The sequence below is a fragment of the Myotis lucifugus genome, unplaced genomic scaffold (genome assembly GCF_000147115.1).
Source record: "Myotis lucifugus unplaced genomic scaffold, Myoluc2.0 scaffold_11, whole genome shotgun sequence".
Lineage (NCBI taxonomy): Eukaryota > Metazoa > Chordata > Mammalia > Chiroptera > Vespertilionidae > Myotis > Myotis lucifugus.
The window spans coordinates 14,707,936-14,719,557 of record NW_005871059.1 but is presented as its reverse complement, the minus strand read 5'-3'; the positions used below and the strand labels follow the sequence as shown (position 1 = coordinate 14,719,557).

At 46.1% G+C, this 11,622-nt stretch overlaps 1 protein-coding gene, 1 long non-coding RNA gene and 1 other non-coding gene across 5 annotated transcripts in view; 2 read left to right on the top strand and 1 right to left on the bottom strand.

Annotated features, from left to right (window-relative positions):
- Positions 1-7: 7 nt before the first annotated feature.
- Positions 8-9,548, bottom strand: LOC111825027. The gene is made up of 3 exons (XR_002828138.1): positions 9,295-9,548; positions 8,343-8,453; positions 8-110 (listed from the first exon to the last, which is right to left on the bottom strand). It is a non-coding gene; the product is annotated as an uncharacterized LOC111825027 (long non-coding RNA).
- A 688-nt stretch (positions 9,549-10,236) lies between these two features.
- Positions 10,237-11,622, top strand: part of RPS12 (ribosomal protein S12) — a 3,849-nt gene continuing 2,463 nt past the window's right edge. For all 3 annotated transcript variants that reach the window (XR_002828137.1, XM_006084465.3, XM_023750252.1), the window contains exons 1-3: positions 10,237-10,385; positions 10,529-10,579; positions 10,736-10,852. Coding sequence is in view for 2 of the 3 variants with exons in the window: in XM_006084465.3 (XP_006084527.1) it covers positions 10,566-10,579; positions 10,736-10,852 (131 nt within the window). In the remaining variant the exon portion in view is untranslated. The remainder of the gene's footprint in view (positions 10,386-10,528; positions 10,580-10,735; positions 10,853-11,622) is intronic.
- LOC111825031 lies at positions 11,073-11,144 on the top strand. Its single transcript, XR_002828145.1, has one exon. It is a non-coding gene; the product is annotated as a small nucleolar RNA SNORD101 (small nucleolar RNA).

Here is an 11,622-nt window from a genome sequence, read left to right as displayed (position 1 = left end):
CCGCAGCTCCTAGCAGCCTCTCCTGGAGGCGGGGCAGGGCCTTTCTTTTTATTTAAAGACACAGGCTATTATCATACTCCACCATCTGGGATATGCTGCACTCTCTCGTTCTGTGTAAGAAAAAATACAAATAAAAATAAGACAAGGAGGACGAGTCTATAGTCCATATAGCGGAACCCCCTACCTTACAATCAGTAAAATGTATTTCTACTAAAAGTAAGAAAGGATGCTTATGTGGACACAGAAGATGGAGTTCCTCAACTGAAAGACACAAATGTGAATTGGAAAATTGGGCTCATGCGGACTCTTTTTATTTATTTATTTATTTATTTATTTATTTATTTATTATTTTTAAAAATATATTTTTATTGATTTCAGAGAGGAAGGAAGAGAGAGAGGGAAGCATCAATGATGAGAGAGAATCATTAATCCTCTGCCTCACCGAAACTGGTTTGGCTCAGTGGATAGAGCATCGGCCTGCAGACTGAAAGGTCCCAGGTTCGATTCCGGTCAAGGGCACGTACCTGGGTTGCGGGCACATCCCCAGTGGGAGATGTGCAGGAGGCAGCTGGTCGATGTTTCTCTCTCATCGATGTTTCTGACTCTCTATCTCTCTCCCTTCCTCTCTGTAAAAAATCAATAAAATATTGATTATATTAAAAAAAAAAAAAAAGAAAGAAATCCTCTGCCTCCTGCAGTCCCCCTCCTGGGGATCAGAGCCCACAACCCAGGCATGTGCCCTGACCAGGAATCCAATCATGACCTCCTGGTTCATAGGTACACGCTCAACCACTGAACCATGCAGGCCATGCCGGACTCTTTTTAAAAGTGGGTCATTTTACACAATGGGTAAATGGTGTAGTGATACAATCACGGAAGCCAGAGATTAGTAAACTGGAAATGAATGAACTGATGTGAAGTACAAAGAATGGAAAAAATGTTTGCAAAAGCTATAATGAATGTCGAGGAATCAGGGTGGAGTGGCTGGGAATAAGAACTTGGGGCCAAATGCCCGTTTCAATCCAGGGCACTTACTAGCTGTTTGTGACTTTGGGTGGCAAGGTCAGTTTCTCCACCTGTACAGTTGGGAATATAATGCTTATCTTGTAGGGCGGCTGTGAGCACTGGTGATAAGGTGTGGAGTGTTTGCTACATGAATGTGATGGTTGTTACCTTATACTCACCCTCAACTTTCTGGCACAAAAATAGAGGTGTCCAATATTTTCACTTTACCCACTGTTCCAAGATAAAACAAAGGACTATTGAGTTACCACCACTGTGACTTTAAAGATGAATGAGCCGCAACTGGCTTCTGCCCTCAAATAGCATACCTCCTTCCAGGACAGTGGTTCTCAACCTTCTGGCCCTTTAAATACAGTTCCTCATGTTGTGACCCCAACCATAAAATTATTTTCGTTGTTACTTCATAACTGTAATTTTGCTACTGTTATGAATCGTAATGTAAATATCTGATATGCAGGATGGTCTTAGGTGACCCCTGTGAAAGGGTCATTCGACCGTCAAAGGGGTCGAGACCCACAGGTTGAGAACTGCTGCTCTAGGAGATAAAACACTAATTAATTAATAATTTATTCTAATGCAATGAGTTCTATGATGTATATTTGAAGAACTGTTTACTTTGGCTAAATGAGTCCAGGATGGCTTCCTGAAGCTGTGATGATACCTTGGGTCTTGAAGATTATGTAAAAACTAGAGGCCCGGTGCACGAAATTATGGGGGGGGGGCAAGTCCCTCAACCAGGATTTCAAGAGGGCACAGGCCAGGCCAAGGGACCCCACTGGTGCACGATTGGGGCCAGGAAGGGACACGGGAGGTTGGCCAGCCAGGGAGGGACCACAGGAGGGCTCCAGAGCATGTCCGGCCCCTCTCACAACCTATTAGTCAGAGCATCTGGCCCCTGGTGGTCAGAGCACATCATAGTGAGCGGTTGAGCTGCCTTAGCATATCATTAGCATATTATGCTTTGATTGGTTGAATGGCCGACCAATGACCACACACTTAGCATATTAGGCTTTTATTATATAGGACTAGAGGGCCGGTGCACAAAAATTTGTGCACTCGGTGGGGGGGGAGGGGGGTCCCCCAGCCCGGCCTGTGCCCTCTCGCAGTCTGGGACCCCTCCGGAGATAACGACCTGCTGGCTTAGGCCTGCTCCTGGGTGGCAGAGGGCAGGCCCAATCCCTAAGTGCAGCCCTGGTCAGGTTCAGAGCAGGGCTGATTGGGGAGTTGGGCTCCGCCCCCTGTCATGCACAGAGCAGGGCCCATCAGGAGGTTGGGGAGCTCCCCCCTGTCATGCACAGAGCAGGGCCCATCAGGGGGTTGAGGAGCTACGCCCCTGTCACACACAGAGCAGGGCGGATCAGGAGGTTGGGGGCACTGCTCTCTATCACTCACAGAGCAGGGCCGATCAGAGGGTTGGGGCGCCGCCACTGTCACACTCAGGGCAGGGCCGATGGGGAGGTTATGGCTCTACCCCGTCACACACAGAGCAGGGCCCGTGGGGGGGGGGGGCGGGTTGGGGGGCCGCACCCTGTCACACACAGAGCAGGGCCCATCAGGGGGGTGGGGGGCCTTTCCCTGTCACGAAAAAAGCAGGGCGGATAGGGGAGGGTTGTGGGCCCACCCCCTGTAACCAACAGAGCTGCAGGGGGGATCAAGGGGTTTAGGGCGCTGCCCCCTGGTCAACCTTTATCCCGGGGGCTGGGAGGCAAATTACCCTTTTTACTTATAAAAGGAAAAAAAGCCTGGGGGGCCGGCTGTGTTTTGCCCCTGAAAGGTTGTCCCTGGATCCAGGGGGGGGGGTCCCCCCTTAGGGCCTCTTCCACCCGCCTAGATGAAGGGGATGACTGGCTGTTTTCCAGGTGTTCATATACCTCTTGAGGGTGGGGGTCCCCACTGGGTGCCTGGCCAGTCTGGGTGAGGGGCTGAGGGCTGCTTTCAGACTGGCAGTTGTTGACTGAAGCTCCCAACCGCTCCTTTTTTTCTCTTTTTTTATTTTATTCTGGGCCAGCTTTAGCTCTGGCTCTAGCTCTGAGGCTTCGTATCTGGTTTGTTTGCCGTTCTATAATCGAAACAATGTATAACTTCAGCTCTGAGATCCCGGCAGGCTGAAAGCTGGTTTCTGGGGTTTTGTTTAGCTTCTTATTTGCAACATAGTACATAGTTGCTTAGAGTTGCAACTCAGAGGCCGGCAAGTCAGGCGGGGAACGTTGCAGTCTGCAGTCACTGGAGTAAGCAAGCCTCATGTTCGCTTCTAGCTGCCTGGCTGCCGGCTGCCATCTTGGCTGACAGTTAATTTGCATAAGGATATGCTGATTAGCCAATGGGAAGGGTAGCGGTCGTACGCTAATTACCATGTTTCTCTTGTATTAGTGTAGATTCCTGGGCTGGTCAAAAGAGCCTTTACAGCCATTCTAAACCGAAGGATTAGCTCTAGCAAATGTGACCTTTCAGAATCTTTATGTAAAGTTCTCCACTTTCATTTTACTCTACCTTCTCTCTCCAATCTAAAATCAAACTGTACAGGAGAATTTCCTTGAATAATTTCTTTGATGTCTAGATTCCCTTTTTTTTTTCTCTTGTTCTGGACTGTTTTTTATGCAGATGTTGGGTCACCTAGACTGGCCCTCTAATTTATTACTCTTTTTCTAGTCTACTTTTCATCTCTTTCTCATTTAGTTCTATCTTATAGGAAGTTTCCCCAACTTTATCATCCAAATTTTCAACTGAATTTTTCATTTCTGTTGTCATCTCTTCCCCTCTATCTCCATTCCCAACAGCAATCATTCTTGCATGTTTAATACAAATCTTTTTGTTTGTATATATTTTCATAAAATTGACATTCTTGTTTTCTGTTCATTTATTTTTAATTTATATAAAGGATATTGACATATATATTCATATCCCTATCTTTCTCCCCACTTCTAATTTCTACTTCCGTCCCTCCCTCCAGATGATAAGAGTTATAGTTATAGTTGATGAGAGTTATAGATGAGAGTTTAGTTTTCTGTGGCTGCTGTAATAATTTACCACAAACTTGGTAGATTAAAACAATACAGAACTGAAGGCTAGAATTCAATATTAATTTCACTGAGCCAAAATCCAAAATGAAGTTCTCATCTCAATATCTCTAATTTAATCACATTTGCATGGATCCCTTTTCTAAAAAAGCTAACATTTGCATGTTCCAGAGATTGGGATGTGGACGTATCTTTGGGAGCTATGATCATCCTGACATGATGATCTATTCACATTGTTCTATCATCATCTTAGACATATATACACATATGGAACACTTTTCTTTTTCCAAACTAAAATGGAATAATATGGTCTCTGTTTAAATGCCACTTCCTCAGAGAAGTTCATTCTTATCCCTTTATCCAAAATATAGCCTCAGTCACCCTTTGTCCCTTCATCCTTCTTTATTTTTCTTCCTAGTATTTGTATCAGCCTGTTGCTAATAAAATTCCTGTTGCTAATAAAAGAAACAACTTTTGCCAATTTTAAGCAGAAAATAAATTTGTCATAGATTATTTGGTAGCACATAGAATCATCAGGAGGACTATACACACCACAAAGAGGCTACATGCCTAAAATCACACCGCAGAAGTGGTCCAGTACACAGACCTGGGCCCCACCACTGGACATCCATCTGTAGCCTGTGAGGCCAGTGGAGTTAAGCACAAGACATTGTAGTTAGAACCTTGTTCCCACTTCACTGAAATGCTGCCCCCTCACCAGAGGGATTTTAATTAGTACCAGCTTCTTCCATTCACTTGCATTCATCACATAAGTCAGGTAGCGAACATTCTCCAACTTTGTTCTTTTTTCAAAAGCAGTCTGAATATTCTGGGTCCTTTGAATTTCTGTAGAAATGCTAGAATCATCTCTCAATTTATCCAAGACACCTGGTGGGATTCTTATTGCGATTTTGTTGACTCTACAGATCAATTGAGGGAGAACTGACATCCAGTCAATATTGAGTTTTTAAATCAATGAACATGATCTATCTCTCCATGTATGTAGATATTCTTTAATTTCTTTCAGAAATGTTTTAGTTTTCATTGTAGATGTATTACATGCTTCATGCCAAATTTATTCCTAAATATCTTGGCTTTAGAATCCATTAAAATGGAGTTTTGACATTTAAATTTTTAAATCACTTGCTGATCCTATATAATAAAAGCCTAATATGCATATCAACTGAATGGTGGAACAACCGGTCACTATGATGCACACTGACCACCAGGGGGCAGATGCTCAATGCAGGAGCTGCCCCCTGGTGGTCAGTGCACTCCCATGGGGGAGCGCCGCTCAGCCAGAAGCCCTGAGCCAGGCTCACGGCTGGCAAGCGCAGTGGTGGTGACAGGAGCCTCTCCTGCCTCTGCAGCAGTGCTAAGGATGTCCCACCCAGGGGGAATGGGCCTAAGCCAGTGATGGCAAACCTTTTGAGCTCGGCGTGTCAGCATTTTGAAAAACCCTAACTTAACTCTGGTGCCATGCCACATATAGAAATTTTTTGATATTTGCAACCATAGTAAAACAAAGACATATTTTTGATATTTATTTTATATATTTAAATGCCATTTAACAAAGAAAAATCAACCAAAAAAATGAGTTCGTGTGTCACCTCTGACACGCGTGTCATAGGTTCGCCATCACTGGCCTAAGCCGTCAGTCAGACATCCCCTGAGGGCTCCCGGACTGCAAGAGGGGGCAGGCCGGGCTGAGGGCTCTCCCAAGTGCATGAATTTCATGCATCGGGCCTCCAGTTGAATATAAAAGTAAACTAATTTTATATTCATCTTGTATCCTCTTTTATAGTTTCTATTTTTCCTATTCATTCACTGAGAATTTTTAAAAATATTCTTGAGTAATCCTGCTGACACCTTAATGATAGGTTTCTTGCCTTCAGAACTGAGAAACAATACATCTCTGTTGTTTAATCCACCCAATTTTTGATCCTTATGGCAATCCCAGCAAACTAATACAACATGTATACTTAGATGAGAAACCCAAATTTCAACTGTTCCCTCTTTTTCTGCTTAACACTGCAATATTCTCTTTCTCCACCTATGCAACTTTTTTTTTGCACAATAAGGTAGAACCAGCTGTACTGACCAACATAAGATGTTGAGTTTTCCTTGAATTCTCAGTGCTCTCTTTCCAACATTTGGGTAATCATATATATATATATGTGTATACACACACACACACACACACACACACACACACACACACACCGAGTGGCCAGATTACTATGACCACCTGACGTTTGTAGGCAAATTAGCTATAATTTTGCTCTGAAGTTGCTAGAAGGCCAGATCATTATAAACGTTTGAATAGCACAACATACCTAAGTATCGTTGCTGATCAAGTTCATCCTATGATGTTGATGGTGTATCCCAATGGATATGGCTTCTTCCAACAAGACAATGCGCTATGCCACGGTGCTCGTATTGGGCAGGAGTGCTTTCAAGAACATGAGGGAGACTTTACCTTGCTTAGGTGGCCCCCACAATCACCAGATCTCAATCCAATTGAGCATTTGTGGGACGAAGTTAAAAGAGCCATCAGGCAGCTGGTTCCACAACCATCAAATCTCACAGAACTAGACAATGCTATTCATCAGGCATGGTGTCAGATTCCTCGCATCACCTTTCAACATCTCGTGGAGTCAATGCCAAGAAGAATCGCCGCAGTATTGAAGGCAAAAGGTGGCCCAACGAAGTACTTATGGGGTGGTCATAATAATCTGGCCAGTCATAATAACCTGGCAACTCAGTGTGTGTGTGTGTGTGTGTGTGTGTGTGTGTGTCACACACACACACACACACACACATATGGCTAATATGCAATGTCCCTCGGGAGTTCGACAGGGAGACCAGGAATGTGATTGCTCGCTATAATGTGTGCTGACCACCAGGGGGTGGTGTGGAATGAAGGAAGGCCCTGGCTGGCAGCCGGAAGGCCCCGATTGGCCCTGATCGCTGGCCAGGCCTAGAGACGCTACCCTTGCACAAATTTCTTGCACTGGGCCTCTAGTCCAAATATATGAAGGGTTAGAAGCATAGAAGCATGATCTTTGATGGCCACTGGGCTCAAATACCAGCTTTCACATTTACTGGCTATGAGACTTTGGGCAACTCTCTAGGCCTTGGCTTCTTTACTTGTTAAAGGGGACTAATACCAACACTACCACATAAGGTCTCAAAGATGACCAAGGAAGAAAAGCTATGACAATAATTTAGCACATTAACTGGTGCACAGAAACTGCTAAACAACATTGTTTACTATGATTTATTGTTCCTAAAACAAACTTTAGAATTTACTTTTTCATATGTATTTCAGATGCACACTTGTGCACATTATGTAGGTATTATAATCTGCTGGTATAAGACTGTCTCTAGCCATTAGTTTCTATTTAGTAGTGTTCCACCTTTGGCTATATCTAAAATTGAGAAGAGGTAACCTTAAACATGAACTAGGAGAATCTATATTGAAGAACCCTCAAACCACCAGAGTGCCCTTTAACTTCATTTGTGGGAATAGAACCAATTTTATAACTAGGATTTAAAAAAGAGAGAGAGAGAGAGAGAGAGAGAGAGAGAGAGAGAGAAAGAAAGAAAGAAAGAAAGAAAGAAAGAAAGAAAGAAAGAAAGAAAGAAAGAAAGAAAGAAAGAGAGAAAGAGTAGCTCCAGTTCTAAGAAGGGAGGTTTACAACTGATAGAAAAGATATTTATGCCCTAGCCGGTTTGGCTTGGTGGATAGAGTGTCAGCCTGCGGACTGAAGGGTCCCAGGTTCAATTCCTGTCAAGGGCACATGCCCAGGTTGCGGGCTCGATCCCCAGTGGAGGGTATGCAGGAGGCAGCCGATCAGTGATTATCTCTCATCATTGATGTTTCTATCTCTCTCTCCCTCTTCCCTCCTCTCTGAAATCAATAAAAATATATTTCAAAAAAAGATATTTATAAGGTGAAATGTCAAGGCATAGGCCTATGATACCTGAGTCTCAATAGATTACGAGCTGCCAGAAGATAGAACCCAACCACAGAATGAGCTGAAAGGTACTTATTCATTTCCCCCCTATATAAATATGTTCTTTGGCAATGACTGCTTTCCTCATTTATGTTTCCCGAGTCTTTACCAAATTCCTCGCCTCCTCCATAATATTTTTTAGGGGCAGGGTGGTGATGCGGGGGAGAAGTCTACTAATATGTTTAGCATATTCACTTGTATGAACTTCAGATAATGGAAAACTTGTTGGCATACTACTTACCACGTTCACTTTCAAAAACACAAATGTGTTCGGATAACTTACAAACAAGCCAAGGAGGCGTCAGTGCTTCTGCCCTGTCCTTCCTCCACTTGGAATACCGTCCTTTTCTCTCATTCTCCCGTGGGGATCCTCTCAGGTTTCTGTTTTTTGAGCCTATTTTCAAATGTTGCCGCAAGTCAAAAGTCTTTCTTTCTCTTACCTTTCCCCATCACCCCCTCTCCCCAACCCCCATGCTACTTTGTGCCTCCCCTGTGGCCTTTAGATAGACTAATATTTGGCTCAAATCTTAATCCTACCCCAAGCATGACAGTGGCAGAAATCTTATCATTTGTATAAACGCTGCAGCTTTAAAAAAAAAAAAAAAAGAACTATTGAACAACGAATTAAGTGGACACCTTTTTAGGATGAGTTATGAATGGGAAGCAGATGCAATACTTTTTTTGTTGTTGTTAATCCTCACCCTAGGATATTTTCTCCATCGATTTTTTCTTTTTTTTAGAGAGAGAATGGAAGGGAGGGGGAAGAGTCAGACAGAGAGAAACATGAATGGGAAAAAGACACATGGACTGGCTGCCTCCAGCATGAGCCCTGGACCCGCCAGGATCAAGGCTGAGCCTGAAACCAAGGTCAGAGCCCTTGACTGGAATCAAACGCCGCCCTTCCGCCCGCAGGCAGAGGCTCTAACCACTGAGCCCCGGCCAGAGCAGATCCAACACCTACAATAGGGAGACAGCAGAACCCCTGACCGGCTGCCTCCTGCACGCCCCCTACTGGGGATCCACCCCACAACCCAGGCCACGCCGGCTGGGCGACACTTTGCAAAATGAACATCTGAAAGCTTTTAAAAAGATAAAAATGAATTATAACAACTTATTAGAATTCTCTATTCCGGTTAACTCGACCTGGCACTCTTATCCTGTTACCATTGTTCCTGCCGGGCACTCGGCCTGACGGGAACTGTCCGCTGCTCAGTGTCAGCGGCGCTGGCACCTACCGGACGCGGAACAGGTGCTGACTGGCGTGGCGACGTGTCAGGAGAGGACGTTAAGACAAAAGGAAAAAAAAAAATAAAGACGGTACTGATTAAATTAGCCTGTATTTCAGGTATTTGCATTGAAAATGTGGGTGGGAGAACGGCCTGTCTTTGCAAAATTCCAACTGCTGCCTCCGGGGAAAGTCCGAGTTGAGGGACCTGGGACTCCACTCCCGACGGCGCCGGTCCGGCCGGGAAACGGACGCCGGGCTCTCCGGCTGCGCTTCCCGCGCCATCACAGGCCCCGTCCCCGTCTGCCACATTGGAGGTGTTTGCAAGGCACCTACTCAATCCCTGTTTGCGCGGGACAACGGGTTCAGGGGACAATTCAGCGTTAATAAAAGTAAATAAAAGAACTTCATGTAGGACCAGCTACACTGAGAAACCTTTCTTTTCTCTCATCCTCCCATGTAACCTTCCGCCAGAAGCGGCCTCCTGGCGGAAGGTTACACTTCACTAACGATCGCGGGGAGCGTGCAACCTGCCATGTGCTTAGAAGTCGCGAAAACGTGTTGGCTCGTGTCACGCACACGGGTGGCGATCGCCCACGGGACGGCACGCTCACGGACGTTCAGAGGGACCGTCGGGCGAACCGAGAGCGTTCCCACTAAGGAAGGCACAGCTGCGCGGGCGGGCAGAAGTCACATACGACGAGGTAAGGGTTAAAACGGGTGTTCTGAGCGAGTCAGAGAACCACGGGTCTTGGTCTCACAAGGCCGAGCCCACATGCGCGCCTGGCCCCCCTCGCGCTCCGTAGAATGTGCTCCTGGGCCTCCGCAGGCCCCGCCCCGGCGGGGAAGATCGATGTGAGGCTGCCCGTGTTGCTGCCTGTCTCGCGTCCCAGTGATGGGCGGAGCAGCAGCGTCCTAGTCTCAGAGCTCATCAATCCGGAAACAGGAATTCTCCAGGCCCGGCACCACCAGAGTCACCTCTTTCAAAGACCGCAGTGCGCATGCGCACAGGGGTCCTGGGCAGCCCTTAAATACCGTCAAGCGGGCGCACACGGTCTCTTTCCCTGCCGCCGCGGAGTTGCGCGGAGGCGGAGGCTTGGGGTGAGTTGAGCGAGGCGAGGGTGGATTATGGTGCACGATTAGGCTTTTTTTTTTTTTTTTTGCTGGGTTTGGCGAGAAGTAGCAGGGCCTAAACAATCCTTTAGTTAACCGATGTCCTTTTCTTTTTCTGTCTTGTGTTACAGTGCGTTCAAGATTCGGCTCCACCCATAACCCACCGCCATGGCCGAGGAAGGGTGAGCCCGGGCCGGGAAGGTGGTGCGGGAAGGCGCAGGGCGCGGGCTCTGGGTCCGTCCTGGCGCCTTAAGCGTGCCTGGCCGGTGACTGCTGAGTCCCAGGCGTTAGGCGGTGTGCGGGGAATTGACTGACCGTCCTGGTTTGTTGCATTGCAGCATTGCTGCTGGAGGTGTAATGGACGTTAATACTGCTTTGCAAGAGGTGCTGAAGACCGCCCTCATCCACGATGGCCTCGCGCGCGGAATTCGCGAAGCTGCCAAAGCCTTAGACAAGTACGTGTCTCGGTCTCAATAACTGTGGGTTGGAACTGGAACAAAACTGCAGCCGAGGGAAGAAAGCGTGGAGTTCACGGTGTTAGCACAAAAGTTCTGAATGGCATCCGTTCCACAGGAAACCTAGGAAAAGGTACCAAACTCATGCTTACATGGCCCACTTAGTCTGGGTTTCTGTTTGGAGTGGGGATGAACACTTGGTTCGTAAAGTGAAACTACAGTTTTGAATGATGACTTAAATTGTCGGATACCCCTTCACTCCTTTCATGAGTGAAACGTAACAGTCTGAAACCTGTAGTTGTGGGGCTAACATAGCTCAGTGGTAGACCAGGAGGTCATAGTTTGATTCCCAGTAAGGGCACATGCCCGGGTTGCGGGTTCGATCTCCACTGTGCTGCATGCATAAGGCAGCCGATCAATGATTCTCTGTCATCATTGATGTTTCTATCTCTCTCTCCCTTCTCCTTGCCTCTCTGAAATCTATAAAAATCTTTTTTAAAAAACTAGTTTGGGGCCAATTCTGTAATTATTATCTGGTTCTGTTGCTGAGGGGGAATGCTGAAGGGAAATTATTGGCTGCCCTCAAATATCTGAGCTCACTGAGGAACTCAGCATGTACAGTAGAGTTAGAGGGGATTGAAGAAACTCACAAACACAAACCACCTCTGGTTTTAAATTCATTTAGACCAGTGGTCAGCAAACTCATTAGTCAACAGAGCCAAATATCACAGTACACGATGAAATTTCTTTTGAGAGCCAAATTTTTTAAA